Below are 17,828 nucleotides of genomic sequence, written 5' to 3'. Positions count from 1 at the left end.
CTGGGTTGAAAAGATCCCCTGAAGTAGGAAATGACAACCCACTCCAGAATTCCTGCCTAGACAATCCCATGCACAGAGGAGCCTGGCAGGCTACAGTCTATAGAGTCAGACATGACTGAAGTGACACAGCACATGAGGAAACCGCTGCCTTTCTTCTCCACTAATACAAATCCTATATGTCTTCCAAAACCCAGACTAAGCTGTACCTCTTCCAGAAAGTGTTTCTGGGGTAATTTCACCCCAAAATTATCTTTTCACGCATGAATCACATTCCCCTATAATTTTAGGTATGTATATCTCATTTCCTCGGGTTGGGCAAGCTATTCCCAGACAGGTTATTTTTTAATATGTCCCCAAAGCAAACAGAGCTAGGTGCTGAATATTAAAAAGGAGTATAAAAGTATAGAATGAGTTACTGGAGAAAATTCTGAAATATTCCCTGAATGCCTTTCAATTTGGTCATACTCCCATATGAAATTGGATTATAGATCTGGTGAGTTTTCAAAATGGCTTCAGCCATCCTTTCCTAATAATATGACTATAAAAAGTTTTTGATGAAATGTAAATAATTTTTAGCTAGTCATTTGAAGGACACTTTCACTTACTTTCAAAAATTAACTGGCATGAAATTCAGTATGAGAAAAAAAATCTCTCAATTGTGATTTAATCACCGCAATTACAAAGTGGTGGCCATATGACAAGGATTTTGAAAATCTCATTAGTGATATTCTATTGTATGAAGATGTTTTAATTCACAGATTATTATGTAAAATAGAAACAATGAATTTTAAAATTACTCTAGACACTGAACATTAAAAAAACTTTAGTTCATTTAAAAATACATAAATTATTTTCTGGAGAAGGCAATGGCACTCCACTCCAGTACTCTTGCTTGGAAAACCCCACGGATGGAGCAACCTGGTGGGCTGCAGTCCATGGGGTCGCTAAGAGTCGGGCACGACTGAGCGACTTCACTTTCACTTTTCACTTTCTTGCATTGGAGAAGGAAATGGCAACCCACTCCAGTGTTCTTGCCTGGAGAATCCCAGGGACGGGGGAGCCTGGTGGGCTGCCGTCTATGGGGTCGCACAAAGTTGGACATGACTGAAGCGACTTAGCAGCAGCAGCAGCAAATTATTTTCATTCCACCTCCCCAAAGTATGGTACTTCACTGTTCCAAAAATACTACACATTCAAATAAACTGTAATTATGAACATATATAGCTTCTTAGAACTTTAAAAGTAGATTGTGCTAAATAAAGTGCAAGCTACTGCAATATTTAAACATGCTTTAAAGTAAATCATTATAAATAGGCATGCTATTACTTCAGTTTTAGGGAGGTTTAATCAGGAACAAAAACACAAAAGAATAAAATTTCAGTGGCTCTTGACCAACATAAAATGAGCAGATATTAATCAAATTCATCACTCCGAGGCCTTCCTCACATCCTGAATTTGAAAGAGAAAGCCTCCTTTTTAGATGGTGTAACTGGGATTAAAAATTATGAAGAGAAAAATTACAGACTGAAGCAAAAGATGTGAAAAAAGAAATAGAGAATCTGGAAACACTAAAGATTTCTGGAAATGTAAATCTAATTTTAAAAAACTAATTTTTACTGGGGAAGTAGTGACTGAATCTTGCTCTCTTAAGATTAGAGTAAAAATAAGATTTCCAAAACAGTATGTTTGCTTTGGTGAGAGAAGAGGGGAAAATTGTCTGTGGTACTAAGATGCAAAGGAGTGTTTATCTGGCATGGTACTATTTGATTCATCAGCCAAACTTCTGATGTTCACAATTTTCCTGCTCACTGATGCTTGAAGTGAACATCAGTTAAAATCCTGGATGCACCAGCAGCTGGCAGCTCAGCTCCCCCTGCCTGGGTCCCAAAGCTACGGCAAATTGGCAGTAAGGCTTCCTTAGCAGGTGCTAGCAAGCTAAATGGTACCACACAGCATGAGTCCACCTACGTGAAGCAAACAAACACAAACCCATGTACCACACATGTATGTTACTGTGTTGAAAAATGTTTGAAAAGATACGTAAAATTGTTAATATGTGTAATCTCTGTTTACACAGGGGATTTGAAGAGAGGTAGATGGATACTTTCACTTATGGTTTGAATTTTAACTATAAGAATGCAATCATGTACTATTTGCACAACTTTAAAACTTAAAAATTAAGAAAGCAACACTGGGATGCCAACCTATATAGAGACATGACTGAGTGAGAACAGTTCTCACTTTCACTTTCCTTATTTCCAGGGAGCACTGATTTTATGCTTCCAAAAGTAAAAAGAAAACTAACACATAAATGTAGTTCATAGCTGTTAAAATGCACATTACAGGAACTTGAGTTAAAATGTGTGTTTTTGGAGGTAAACTATTTGGTTGGTGTACAAAACCATGCCAGTTTGTCCATCCAACAGTATTGCTGTGGGCATACTATCTGCAGTACCCTTCTAGGCCTTGCGGGTTTGGCAATGACTAAGCCAACAAAATCCATGCATTCATAGATATTACAGTCCAAGGGAGAATTTAGGCAATAAATGAAAAAAATAAGTAGAACACATCATTTGTGCAGTGGTGGTAACAGTTCTGGGGAAACAAAACAGGACAGGACTTTAGGGAGTACTGGGGCAGAGGTATTTGCAGTTTAAGACAGGGCATCAGTATCCTCCCCAACTTGAGTAGAAAATAAGTTGATATAATACATAAGATTGCCTGAATCATTTTGCCTCAGAAAATATGACTAGGAATGTTTTTCTCTTGACTTAATTTTAGTTGGCTTTTAACAAAGACTTCAAACTGGCACCTTAGGTTCATTTTTAGTTCAATGAAGAATAGTTCTCATACACATGCAGCATGGATTCAATTCTATTCCTTGGATTGGATCCTTACCAAGATCTTAAGAAGAAAAATGAATAAATATGGATGCCTCAAGAATTGACTAACCACTTAGATCCTGCATTAAACATGCTTCTCTGCATCCAGAAGCTGACTAGTACCTGATTAAGAATGAGAAAGGATTTCTTGGCAAAGGATCTTTACTTGCAAAAATAAGTCCAAGACTTGGGCTAAGCTCAAATTTTAGGATTTATGTGGAAACTCAAGACTTTTCTTTTCACATTATCATATGAACAAATTGAACAACAACAACAACAAAAATACAGGCTCTTAGAGGTTTGGTCTCCAAAAGTCTAGAGTTTAAGAAGAATATTTTTCATCTCTCTCAGAGTGGTCCTTTATTAAAGCATTCCTTTGACAATGTTATACAGAAATACCTCTATTAATGAAAAGGACATACACTTAACTGTCAAAAGTGTTGTTTCTGAAATAATGTAGAATGCACTGGAAAGCATTCTAGGAGAAATAAGACTAGGGGATAAGGTATAAACATATTATTTGGCTAAAACAATAACAAGATGAAACAATACCAATATTACCCCCTTTGTGTTATAGTGCAATTCACTAATCATTCTAAGTGATACTAGATAATTTCTAGGTTTGATTAGGGATGAAGAGATGATAGTAGAGTCCTGCAGATGGTGAGGGTCAGAGGTGATAGATATATGGATGCTAAAAGAAAAAAGGGAACACTGGAGCAAATGAGAATGGCAAAAATACCCCTTATTTCACAGTTGGGCTTAGGGTCCATGCTATCAACAGTTATCAGTGATGGACAAACAGAAACTGTGGGTGGAACAGTATGTGTTTGTGTATAACTTGAGATGAATGACACCAAGCTCATAATGCTTTGCATAATTTGTCAAGAGCTTTTATTTGCTTTCTCTTCTTCCACCATTGCTGACTGTGTAGAAAGATGTTTGCGATGTTTCAGTTCAGTTTAGTTGATCAGTTGTGTCCAACTCTTTGAAACCCCATGGACTGCAGCATGCCAGGCTTCCCTGTCCATTACCAACTCCCGGAGCTTGCTGAAACTCATGTCCATCGAGTCAGTGATCCCATCCAACCATCTCATCCTCTGTTGTCCTCTTCTCCTGCCTTCAATCTTACCCAGAATCAGGATCTTTTCCAATGGGTCAGTTCTTCGCATCAGGAGGCAAAAATATAGAAGCTTCAACTTCAGCATCAGTCCTTCCAATGAATATTCAGGACTGATTTCTTTTAGGATGGACAGGTTCAATTTCCTTGCAGTCCAACGGACTTGTGAGTCTTCTCCAACACCACAGTTCAAAAGCATCAATTCTTCAGTGCTCAGTTCTCTTTATGGTCCAACTCTCACAGCCATACATGACTACTGGAAAAACCATAGCTTTGACTAGCTGCACCTTTATAATGTTTAGTCCTGGGTAATTCTATAATGAGGTATTACATCACCAGACTATTTAAATAGATACCATATAACTATATACAAGTAAAAATAGGTTAAGCAAATTTCCTTTTCTAAAAAAAGTGCAGAGAAACTTCTTACCTGATATACACTAGTGTGAAGTCTATTTGGGGATATTTCCTGTACCAGTTCTAACAGATTTCCAGTTGAACTTTATAGCAAACAATTTGCTTTCATTTTTCCAGGAATGTCTGATACAGGATAATGGGCAGGTGTGTTGTGCTGGAAGTAAGATTTGTATCTTAAAGATTACAAAAACAAGGAAGTGACATTTGTAGAATAAAGTGGACTCATAGCAATGAAAGATTCCTTCAGTTAAAGATTTTCTACTGGTCTCGAGAAGACTAACATTACTCCATTTAACACCACAAAGTCTGTAATAAATACCTTCATGTATTGAAAATTCCAGTTGCAAAATAGCAAAGTCTCACAAGAATAATTTGAAGTGCCTCATAATATATTCTGTACACTAAGCTGCTTTCAAGTAAAAAAAAAATAAAAGCGAAACCCTGATTTAAAATTAGAAAAGCAACTCAAGTAATGGATTTTAGACTAACCCTTTAGGATAAAAAATAAAACTTTTTAGAAGGTCTCCATCTTCTTTAATATGCCTTTTTTGTTTGTTTGTTTCTGGTCATGTGGCTTGCAGGATCTTGATTCCCTGACCAGGGATTGAACCCAGTCCTAACCACTGGATCACCACGGAATTCCTTAATATCAGTTTTGAATGAGTGATGCTTTTCATCCTTGCTACCTTTACACTGGTAGGAATTACAAGAACTCTTACTGTTTTATATTCTTTGGTGAAATTATGTCTTTACAGGAGCAATTCTTAGCTTCCAGATTCTTGCCATGTGATGTTTGTGCTTTCCACATCATGTCATTAGTTCTACTGAACCATCTGATTTGACTTATCAGCTACTGTCACAGACTTGTTCCTCTGCATGGTTGCATCTTTGGCTCAGTTGGTAAAGAATCTGCCTGCAGTGCAGGAGACCTGGGTTTGACCTCTAGGTTAGAAAGATCCCCTGAAGAAGGGAAAAGCTACCCACTCCAGTATTCTGGCTTAGAGAATTTCATGGACTATACAGCCAGCCCAGGGGGTCGCAGAGTTGCACACAACTAGGCAGCTTTTTCACTTTCACTTTACCAGTGGCATATTCTGATCACTTCCATTCAGTTTAGGTAATGGCTACTAGTACAGCAACTGTCCTATTTCAACAGTATACTAAGTGAATAGACTTTTTTTTTTTTTTAAAACAAGTCCTGTAATTTTTATTTGATATCTTGCATGTGCTATTACAGTATAACTTTTCAGTTTGGCCCTTGCTCCATTTTAAAGCCCTACCATTGCTTTTCTTTCTTTGTAGAGCCCTACTTTTTTTTAAAAATTTTATTTAGTTATTTTTTTTTCAGTGGGTTTTGTCATACATTGATATGAATCAGCCATAGAGTTACACGTATTCCCCATCCTGATCCCCCCTCCCACCTCCCTCTCTTCTATAAGATCTCATCCCTCTGTGGGGGAATCAAGAGCTCATCTAAATAAAAACTGGTAGGTGGTTGGAGCTAATAACCCGAGGAGGGAGTCAAACACTTCAGCATGTCCAATTAGTTCTTATGCCAATGGAAATGGAGATAGGAAGTCTTTGGTAGCCTTAGCCTTTTTAAAAAAAATAAATTTTATTTATGTTTTAATTGAACGATAATTGGTTTACAATTTTTTTTTCTGTCAAACTTCAATACGAATCAGTCACAGGTAAACATATCCTCTCCCTCTTGAACCTCACTCCCATCTCCCTCCTCATGCCACCCCGCTAGGTTGGTACAGAGCCCCTGTTTGAGATCCCTGAGACACACAGCAAAGTCCCATTGGCTATCTATTTTAGTTATTGTAATGTAAGTTTCCGTGTTACTCTCTCCACACATCTCACCCTCTCCTCCCCTCTCCCCATGTCCATAAGTCTGTTTCTCCATTGCTGCCCTGAAAATAATTCTTTGGTACCATCTTTCTAGATTCCATATATATGAGTTAGTATACAACATTTATCTTTCTCTTTCTGACTTACTTCACTCTGTATAATAGGCTCTAGGTTCATCCACCTTATTAGAACTGACTCAAATGCATTCCTTTTTATGGCTGAGTAATATTCCATTGTGTATATGTACCATAAATTCCTTATCCATTCATCTGTCGATGGATCATCTACCAACATCTAGGTTGCTTCCATGTTATAGCTATTGTAAATAGTCCTGAAATGAACACTGGGGGACAAGTGTCTTTTTCAAATCTGGTTTCTTCAAGGTATATGCCTAGGAGTGGGATTGCTGGGTCATTTGGTGGTTTTATTTCTAGTTTTCTAAGGAATCTCCATACCATCTTCTGTAGTGGCTGTATCAATTTATATTCCCACCAACAGTGCAAGAGGGTTCCCTTTCCTCCACACCCTCTCCAGCATTTATCATTTGTAGACTTTTTGGTGATGGCCATTCTCACTGGTGTGAGGTGATATCTCATTGTAGTTTTGATTTGCATTTCTCTAATTATGAGTGATGTTGAGCATCTTTTCATGTGTTTGTTAGCCATCTGTTGGTCTTCTTTGGAGAAATGACTATTTGGGTCTTTCCCCCACTTTTTGATTGAGTTATTTGTTTTTCTGGTATTGAGTTACAAGAGCTGCTTGTATATTTTAGAAATTAATCCTTTGTCAGTTGTTTCATTTGCTATTACTTTCTTCCATTCTGAAGGTTGTCTTTTTACCTTATTTATAGTTTCCTTTGCTGTGCAAAAGCTTTTGAGTTTAATTAGGTCCCACTTGTTTACTTTTGTTTTTATTTCCATTACTCTAGGAGGTGGATCATAGAGGATCTTGCTTTGATTTATGTCATCAAGTATTCTGTCTACATTTTCCTCTAAGAGTTTTATAGTTTCTTCCAAAGCATTTGGAAGTCTTTGGTGGCCTCATAATCTTTTACTTCAGAAAATGGTGAAACTGACATATAAAGGCAGACATAGTAAAAAGTCTCTCTCCCCACCCCCCCCACCAGATGGATTTGTGCCCATCTTGCCAAGGTTTGTTTGTTTTTCTTGTGTTTGGTGAGATGAGGTTAACTGTTGAGACTGTATCTGTCCAAGAATCAGTTTTGTGCAGTTACTTGGCCCACACAAAGATGAAAATGGAAACTGGGCTCATAAATTGCTACTCCTCTTAAACAGATATGCCTATGTCTGAAAGCCAAAGGTCCTATCACTTTTGTCTTTTCAGAAAACAACATAGGTTCAGTATAAACTAACAAATTTTCAAATTGCTTCAAGACTCAGAGATGAGATATTGAGCTGTGGACCTGGTTCTTTCTCTTTTCTGCAGGGAGTGGAGTCAGGGCAGAGAATTGAATTAGGAAAATGGACCATCTTCAAATGCACAATGACCATCACACTAGGAACAATAGGAATGCGGGCTGATATTTAACTCTTAGCAAGCTTGAGAATTAAAAAAAAAAAAAGTACTCTTTCTCAGGCCTATGAACTTAGGGATGGGTGTGAAAAAGAAAAGGTTTGAGTAGACATTTCACATGCTAGCTGAATTGGATCCCTTAAAAAGCAGAAAATTGTACTGGACAAAACAGAATTGTACTGGACATAATCCAGGGGAGGATGTGAAACAGGTTATGGTTTGGAGTTGTGTGCTCACTTGTCAGATAGACAGAGCCTCACTTTTCAGTATTTACTTGTACCTATAACATTATTTTGGTGGAAAGACACACAAGCATTAGAAGAATTTTATGTTTTTGTTTTGTCCTGAGAGAGCTCCTAAAATGGCTGATCAAACGGTTCTGTTCACTCTGCTTGCATGTAGAAGAAGAAAGTCAGACCAAAGGTTTGATCAAATCTAAGTCATATGTATCTCTTGGGTCTAGCACTTAACCTCAGTTCCCAACTGAATCAAGTATAACTGATGGTCATGTAAATGTATAGAAATAATGATAGCAATGATAGCCAAAGAATGTTCAAACTACTGTACAACTGCACTTATCTCACACACCAGCAAAGTAATGTACAAAATTCTCCAAGCTAGGCTTCAAACAGTACATGAACTGAGAACTTCCAGATGTTCAAGTTGGATTTAGAAAAGGCAGAGGTACCAGACATCAAATTGCCAACATTCACTAGATCATAGAAAAAACAAGAGAATTTCAGAAAAACATCTACTTCTGCTTTATTGACTATTGCCAAGGCCTTTGACTGTGTGGATCACCACGAACTGTGGAGAATTCTTCAAGAGACGGGAATACCAGACCACCTGACCTGCCTCCTGAGAAATCTATATGCAGGTCAGGAAGCAACAGTTAGAACTGGACATGGAACAACAGACTGGTTCCAAATTGGGAAAGGAGTACAACAAGACTGTATATTGTCACCCTGCTTATTTAACTTATATGCAGAGTACGTCATGCGAAATGCTGGGCTGGATGAAGCACAAGCTGGAATCGAGATTGCCAGGAGAAATATCAATAACCTCAGATGTGCAGATGACACCACCCTTATGGCAGAGAGTGAAGAGGAACTAAAGAGCCTCTTGATGAAAGTGAAAGAGGAAAGTGAAAAAGCTGGCTTAAAACTCAACATTCAGAAAACTAAGATCATGCCACTTCGTGGCAAAGAGATGGGGAAACAATGGAAACAGTGACAGACATTATTTTCTTGCGGTCCAAAATCACTGCAGATGGTAACTGCAGCCTTGAAATTAAATGATGCTTGCTCCTTGGAAGAAAAGCTATGACAAACCTAGACAGCATATTAAATAGCAGAGACATTACTTTGCCAACATACATTCATCTAGTCAAAGCTATGGTTTTTCCAGTAGTGATGTATGGATGTGAGAGTTGGACCATAAAGAAACCTGAGTGCTGAAGAATTGATGCTTTTGAACTGAGGTGTTGGAAAAGACTCTTGAAAGTCCCGTGGACTGCTAGGAGATCCAACAAGTCCATCCTAAAAGAAATCAGTCCTGAATATTCATTGGAAGGGCTGATGCTGAAGCTGAAGCTCCAATGCTTTGGCCACCTGATGTGAAGAACTGACTCCTTAGAAAAGACCTTGATGCTGGGAAAGACAGAAGGTGAGAGGAAAAAGGAATGGCAGAGGATGAGATGGTTGGATGGTATCACCAACTTGATGGACATGAGTTTGAGCAAGCTCCAGGAGTCGGTGACGGACAGGGAAACCTGGCATGCTGCAGTCCATGGGGTCGCAAAGAGTCAGACAGGACTGAGCAAGTGAACTGAACTTAATGATAGCAATGAACATTTATGAAGTTATTCCATTACACAAAGTACTATATACTTTAAATAGATTATTTTAATTCTTACAATGTCCTTATAAAGCGGGAAGTTTAATTTTGGATCTGAACAAAATCACTACTAACACTAGAGAAATAACTCAATTACGTATGCCCTCCTCATGGTGGGTCAACAATGCCACCGAGCTCTGCAGTGTTTTCCTAGCACATATCAGTAGGTTACCAAGATATTACTCCTACTTCACTACTGCTCCCTTTTCTGTTTCCTTTGCTAAATCCTCCTTATCTTATTGTTTTAGTGTTGGAGGGCCCCGGGTTCACTCTTTGGTCTTTTCTTTTCTCTAGTTATACTATATAGTTGATCTTAATCAGACCTTAAACACCATCTATATGGTGACAATCCCCACAGTTATGCCCACTCCAGATATCTAAATGTCTACACCTCTCTACATATGAATGTTTAACTGACACCTCAGATTTAACCATGTTTAAATCAGAATTGACAAATACTCTCCTCCCCACATAAAATCTGTTTCTTCTTTATTTTCTCAATCTCAGTAAATGTCAACTCCACCCTCCCAAGAGCCCAGACCAAAACTTGAGATTATCTTTCACTTTGCTCTCTTATACTCATATTTAATCTATCAGTAATTCTGATCTGCTTTGTATTTTCAGCAAAATCAGAATCTATAAACTTCTATCACTCTGATCATCCCAGCAGGTAATTTTTTGGTTGCTTTCTTGCATCTGTGGCTTATATAGCAACAGAAGAATCAGCTTACACATAAATGACTAACCCTGTGCACTCATCACTCGGCAAAAAAAACTAACATTTTTGCCATCTTCTTTCTTCCATTCCCTACCCTCCCTTTCTTTGGTGGAGGATTTTAAAACAAATCCCAGCAAAGTCATCCTTTTAGTGATCAGATCACCTTGCTCACAGCATTTGTTTCTCTTCTCAATAAAAGCTGAAATCTTTTCACAGGCCTACTAGACCTACTTGATCTGTCACTACACCCGGGACACCATCTCCTTCCACTGTCTTCTGTCCTGGCTGCTTCAGTTACCACAGAGGTCCTTAAACCTTAGTATCCTCTGGAAGGCTTGTCACAGCACAGGCTGCTGGGCTTAATCCTCAGAACTTCTGATTTAGATCTGAAATGGGCCTCGAGAATTTGCCTTTCTAACAAGTTCCCAGATCCTACCACTGCCCAGCGGCATACTTGGGGGAACCATCAGCTGCACTGTACTCTTTCACTTCTTCAAGGTCCAGGAGTCTTTGCACTGCTCTTCGTCTGCCTTGAGCACTCTTTGATACTCAAGATTCGCTTTCTTCCATCTCTTCTATATGACATATTTTGAGAGGCCTTCCTTGACCACCATTTAGCATCCTCCCCTCACCTAATTACCTGGTATTTTCATGGCAGGCAGGTGCAAGGGCACGGATACCTAGTTTTTCTCTGCATCCCATTCCAGTGCTGCAGATCTCTCCCAGTAAGCGCAACGAGGGGATCACAGCCTGAGAAGGGTGGCTCCAGTTCCTGCTTGGGACTCTGGACAGGCGAGCCATTTCTTCTTGCCTCAGTTTCACTATCTGTAAAGGAAGGATCGGCTACGCCCACTCCTCCCGCCTCCCAGGCAAACTGGGAAAGAGCAAAGCAAGCGCGCCTGTGGAGTCGGGCAGTCAGTGGACGCCGAAAGCCGGAACCAAGCGCTTTCCGACCGGACCCCGCCCTCACGTCTCGGGCTCAGGGGTTCGGGCGGGCCAACCCACCCTGGCAGCCCCCTCGGCGGCGGCAGGAAGAGGCGGGGCGGGGTCTCGAGGGTGCGTCACACCCGGAAGTGCCCTCCTGCCGCTCCGCCCCCAGCATCGCCGGCAGGCGGAGAGCGCCCGTGAAGTGGGGCTGCAGAGCTGGGCCGGCTGGCGGCGCCGCCTCTGGAGCGGGTGCCGGTGCGGGCGCGGGTGCGGAGCGGCGGTGGGCTGGCGCCCGGGCGGATGGGACGCGGCGCGACGGGCGGGCGGGGCAGGCGTCCGCAGCTGGAATGGTGCTGGCAGCGGCGGGCGCCCCAGAGCTGAAGCCCGAGAGGAGCCGCCATGGAGACGCCGCCGCGGCCTCCCGCGTGAGTGAGCGGAAGGGCAGCGGGCGGGGCTGCAGCGGCCCGGCCGCCGGGCGGGTGGCGGAACCCAGCTGACCCGCGGGCGGGGCGTCGCCGCGCCGGGCTGTAGGGAGGGTCCTCCGCTGGCTAGCTGGAGCCCTGGGAGGGCCGAGCATCGGCGGGATGGAGACACAGCATGCGCGCGAGGCCGTCGGAAAAGGAAGCTGCAAAGTACAGACACCGGTGCCGAGAGGAATTCCTCTCAGCTTGCCTGTTTCTCCGAATTCCTAGTAAAATTCTGTCCGAGGAGCTTGCACATCACTCGGAAAAAGCTCAGCCGCGACTGTACAGTGCATATGACCTCTTTCACCGGGCACTGCAGAGAATCGTATCCAGAAATCACAGCATCTTCTGGCACCCTGGGCGATTTAGTAGTGTACGACCTGCCAGGCACAGGTGTCTTTTCCTTGGTACCCAAGTACATTCAAGACCAGCTGCAATGAAATTGCTTCCAAAATAAGCTGAACAGTTACTTGGGAGACATTGAAGATATTGCATTATTCAGTACAAGATTTTTTTTTAAGCATTTTGTTAGAAGTGGACTATTAATCCCCCAGAATTTTGAACATTTCAATTTTGATTTACTTTCTTTAGTTTAACCTTTATAAAGGGACAAGAGCCCTTTGAATCTGACGTTTCAAACCGCCAGCAAATTTCTTCTGAGAAACCATGTACCTTTTTATGACAGCTTATTTTTGGAGCATTATCGTTTTTCATTTAGATTCGGCCAGCTTCACTCCAGGGCAGTGTACCACAGCAGCCTTTTGTAGCTATTTAATATAAATATTTGTTTTGGGCTGAAAATTTGTTTGATGTTGAGTCCTTTTAGGAGAGCTAATAGAATTCTGAAACTACAGTTTCTACAAGTGCCTTCCAGAATTTTTAGGTTGAGTAGAACAAGTCATGAGGATTAAGGAGTACCTGAGACTCGAATTCCTGGACTGGTAGGAACAAGAGCTCAGTTGCTTGTTGATGGTTGTGGCTTTGAGGGCTTTGTGATTTGTTCATGTTCTTCAGTAGGATTGGGAACACTCCTGAACCTCTAGGAAACATGATGGTGGTTGTTAGCATCAGCAATGTGAGCATAGTGTCAGCACGTGAGTTCTGCTCAGGCTCAGAGGCATGAAACGAATTGCTACCTCGCTGTTGACAACACATGGTATAGAGGATATCCTAGGTAGGGTGTTATTTGTCCTAAACCTACCCCGTTTATATCAATCCCCTGCAGACCCTGTTTTGCTTCGGAAGCAAAGTGAACTAAAGGAAAGAAAAGGGGTACCTTAGAATGCAGACGAGAAGAGGGTGTGGGAAAGCAGGCTCTGAAGGAAGGAAAAGAGAATGTTACACATTATTTAAATATAAGTAATGAAAAATGAAATAAATGTGAGCATGCAAATACTGATAAACTGAATCTAATACAGATCAACTAACAGAATATATTGGTGTCCAGCAGAGTTCTTTGCCACTGAGACTTCATCAGTAGTGCTGCAACAATGAGAGACTGAGATGTAATGGAAAACCAGGGGTGAAAGAAAGTTAAAACCAAAAAACTCCTTTCAGTCATTGGTGGCTTAAGTTGGTGAGACTTTTATTTCTGTTCATTTAATGATGAATAGAAATAGGTTTTGTTTTCATTTGATTTATCTAGGAATACTCTTAATTCCAGAACTGGAGTGTTTTTTACCTTTCTGTACATCAAAACTAGTTTTCCTTCCCGCCGCTTGGCCTCTGCCTCCACCCCCAATGGCGTTGTGTTTCCTGCGGCCCTGACTCTTGGGTGCTGGGTCTGAGAGACAGTGGCCCTCAGGGAGGGAGCTTTGCTGGGCCTCGCTGGGCTAGGACTGGGCTAGGCGGCCAGTGCCGGTTACTGGGAGGGCTCAGTGTTTCATGAGGTTAGATTTGTAGCTTGAGCTTAAATGCAAAGAAAGTTGTTTGATGGGGACCTACATGCTTTGGATGATGTGGTTGGAAGTGGGGACTCACATCCTCTTTGTATGACTGTCTTTTTATTTGTGCAAATATTTGTTTCTCCAAATATTTGAAATGCCTGTCTCTACCTGGCACTGAGTATTATACTTTTGCTTGTACTTTTTTTAACAACCTGTTTTGCATCATTTTCAAATCCCACCTTGCTCCTTTTCAGCCTGTTATGTCTTGGAAAGTTGGAGGCTACTGTGTCCAAGTCTCTGGTTCCTTTAGATGGACTTGTTGACATTAGCTTTTTTTTTTTTTTCCTTCTCCTCACCTTCAAGCTTTTCTCATCCTTTTTGATTCTCATGTTGATTGTCATGGACTTTATATCTCTGTTTGTTGTTTTTTGCATCCTTGAGTATATGTTTCTTTTAGATTCTGTTATATTTTTGGGTCTGGGCAATATTAAAACCATGGGATATTTGCCTCTGATTGAACTTGAAAAGTGTTCAACTAAAGTTTATATAGGTTAGCAAACAAGTCGTCTCAGGCAGTACTGAGATGTGTGAAAGGAAATGAAAGATGATCACCCCTGACCTCAGGAGTGTTTTATACATTTCTAGCCTTTATGGTTATTTTTGCGAAGATTTTCATAATCACTAAGTTGAGGGAAGACTATGATTATAGCACAGAATGCATCCCTTTGAACTTACTGAAAAGTTTTCTTGGCCTTCGTTTCTCTACTGGCACTCTTTCACAAGTTGGCTTTCTCCCTACAGGCTTTGGTTTTTTGCTTTTTCTTCATGAAGCTAAGTAAACATGCCTCAGATATATAGCTGTATCTTTTTTCATTTGATTCCACATCACTGGAAGCTCTTGAACATTAAAGATGTTCAACATAGGCAGACTAACATCTTGTTGACTGTATTCTGAGGGATTTAGGCAGCCAGAAAATTAGTTGAATTAGAGCAGAGGTTCTCATGTTTTTGGACTTCACTGACTGAAATTTTTCAAATCCTAGAAGGTGATGCTGTGAAAGTGCTGCATTCAATATGCCAGCAAATTTGGAAAACTCAGCAATGGCCACAGGACTGGAAAACGTCAGTTTTCATTCCAGTCCCAAAGAAAGGCAATGCCAAAGAATGCTCAAACTACTGCACGATTGCACTCGTCACACACTAGCAAAGTAATCCTCAAAATTCTCCAAGCTGGGCTTCTACAGTATGTGAACCATGAACTTCCAGATGTTCAAGTTGGATTTAGAAAAGGCAGAGGAACCAGAGATCAAATTGCCCTAATCCATTAGATCATTGAAAAAGCAAGAGAGTTCCAGAAAACCTACTTCTGCTTTATTGACTATGCCAAAGCCTTTGACTGTGTGGATCACAGCAAACTGTGGAACATTCTTAAAGAGATGGGAATACCAGACCACCTTACCTGCCTCCTGAGAAATCTTTATACAGGTCTGGAAGCAACAGTTAGAACTGGACATGGAACAACAGATTGACTCCAAATTGGGAAAGGAGTACATCAAGGCTGTATATTGTCATCCTGCTTATTTAACTTATATGCACAGTACATCATAAGAAACGCTGGGCTGGATGAAGCACAAACTGGAATCAAGATTGCCGGGAGAATTATCAATAACTCAGATATGCAGATGATGCCACCCTTATGGCAGAGAGTGTGAAGAAGAACTAAAGAGGTTCCTGATGAAAGTGAAAAAGGAGAGTGAAAAAATTGACTTAAAACTCAACATTCAGAAAACTGAGATCATGGCATCTGGTCCCATCGCTTCATCACTTCATGGCAAATAGATAGGGAAACAGTGACAGACCTTAATTTTTTGGGCTCAAAAGTCACTGCAGATGGTGACTGCAGCCATGAAATGCTTGCTCCTTGGAAGAAAAATTATGACCAACCTAGACAGCATATTAAAAAAGCAGAGATGTTACTTTACCAACAAAGATCCTTCTAGTCAAAGCTATGGTTTTTCCAGTAGTCATGTATGTATGTGAGAGTTGGACTATAAAGGAAGCTGAGTGCTGAAGAATTGATGCTTTTGAACTGTGGTGTTGGAGAAGACTCTGGAGGTCCCTTGGACTGCAAGGAAATCTAACCAGTCCATCCTAAAGGAAATCAGTCCTGAATATTCATTGGAAGGACTGATGCTGAAGCTGAAACTCCAATACTTTGGCCACCTGATGTGAAGATCTGACTAGTTGGAAAAGACCCTGATGCTGGGAAAGATTGAGGGTGGGAGGAGAAGGGGACGATGGAGGATGAGATGGTTGGATGGCATCACCGCTCAATGGACATGAGTTTGAGTAAACTCCAGGAGTTGGTGGTAGACAGGGAGGTCTGGTGTGCTGCAGTCCATGGGGTCACAAATTGTTGGACATGACCGAGGGACTGAACTGACTGAGAAATTAAAAAAAAATTGGAGTCTGACATAGAATTGCTAAGTTTTTTGTTTTGTCAAGTTAAAAAAAGTTATAATTATCAACTATCATCTTTTTGTAAAAGAAAGGACTTTTTAGTGCTTCTCCCCAAAGACAAAGAAGGACATAATCTCAGGCTAAAGGATACTTTATTGAGTACATTTAGTTTTATGAAGCTTCCCTGGTGGCTCAGTGGTAAAGAATCCGCCTGCCAATGCAGGTTTCATCCTTGGGTCAGGAAGATCCTCTGGAGAAGGAAATGTGAACCCACTGCAGCGTTCTTCCCGGGAAGTCCCACAGGCAGAGGTGCCTGGTGGGCCTCCATCTGTTGGGCTACAAAGTCAGACGTGACTTAGCAGCTAAACTGCAACAACCTGAGGGACTCCCCCCCCCCCCCCCCATATTTATTGGATGCCTTTGGTGACTAAGCACCCAGTAAATATTCCCAAAGGAATATCTCAGAAAACAAAACAGTCTTTTTCCTCAGGGTGAAGCTGACAGTAAACAAATCTATGACACAGTTACTCCAGAGGGGGTCTGAGCGCTTTGTGTTGTGTACTTTTCTCTCACGTTGCAGGCTACAGGCGTTGCTACAGTATTGTTTTGATCACTGATCCTGTCTTGAAAAATAGGCCCTTGCTCCCTCTGACACTACTTTTTCTTGGTTTCTTGCTCTAGTTTTTAGGTTGTTAAATGAGATTTACTTAATTTTATTACTTTATTTCATTTAATCTTGTCAGTAGCCTACCTTATTAAGTGTGGAAGGGAAGTGCAAGTTGCTCAGTCATGTCTGAATCTTTGTGACCCCATGGACTATATAGTCCATGGAATTCTACAGGCTAGAATACTGGAGTGGGTAGCCTTTCCCTTTTCCAGGGGATCTTCCCAGGTCTCCCACATTGCAGGAGGATTCTTTACTAAGTAGACCTCATTAATTTTCAGGGTTAAGTTACATTCCTAAGCTTATCAAATAGAGGAGAAACTGGGACTCCATCTCTCCTCACTTTTTTGGCGTACAAGGCTTCTGTTCGTTGGCAGTAACTGTTTCTCACAGATATAGGCCTTAGCCAGTTCTTTTTTTCAATCAACTATTTATCACTAAGTTGTGGCTCTGTCTGTATCTTAAGCCTGAGCTCTAGATCTGTGCCTCAGTTGTGAATTTTGAGCTTCTTGACTGTACACTTATCCTTACCGCATACATCAGATTCGGCATGTCTAAAACTGAGTTTTCATAATCTTTTTCTCAAATTGTCTTCCGTTTATAACATCTCCACTTACTCAATGGAATAATCATTCTTTTGGTCCTGGATACCCAAAGCCTTGAAGCAGTCTTTGATTTCTGTTTAATTATCCTCCACATTTTATCTGTGAACTGTGGTTCATGTTTTCCAGCTGATGTTGCTCCTCTTCTAGTGCCTTTTCAGTCAAATGTTGGAAAATGTAGCCCAGTCAAATGAATTGCCAAGTCATATTGCTGCCCCCTTACCAACCAAGTGATGATAATGGGAAAAATCAAAAAAGATAGGTCAGAAATATGAATGATAAAAGACATGGAAATGTTTGGAATGGATCATCAACCTCCTCCCAACTTTTTTTAAAATTTGTATTTTTTTTAATTAATTAATTAATTAATTTTACTTTACAACATTGTATTGGTTTTGCCATATA

General features: G+C 40.8%; 1 protein-coding gene across 4 annotated transcripts in view; it reads left to right on the top strand.

The window, feature by feature from the left end:
- The first annotated feature begins 11,528 nt into the window (after positions 1–11,528).
- KLHL2 (kelch like family member 2) overlaps positions 11,529–17,828 on the top strand; it is a 162,497-nt gene continuing 156,197 nt past the window's right edge. For all 4 annotated transcript variants that reach the window (XM_065904664.1, XM_065904665.1, XM_065904666.1 and 1 more), the window contains exon 1: positions 11,529–11,772. In XM_065904664.1, coding sequence (XP_065760736.1) covers positions 11,747–11,772 — 26 coding nt within the window. In that variant the 5' untranslated portion in view covers positions 11,529–11,746. The remainder of the gene's footprint in view (positions 11,773–17,828) is intronic.

Source organism: Muntiacus reevesi, chromosome 13, assembly GCF_963930625.1.
Source record: "Muntiacus reevesi chromosome 13, mMunRee1.1, whole genome shotgun sequence".
NCBI lineage: Eukaryota > Metazoa > Chordata > Mammalia > Artiodactyla > Cervidae > Muntiacus > Muntiacus reevesi.
The sequence above is the reverse complement of the archived record's forward strand: the minus strand, read 5'-3'. Positions and strand labels throughout refer to the sequence as shown.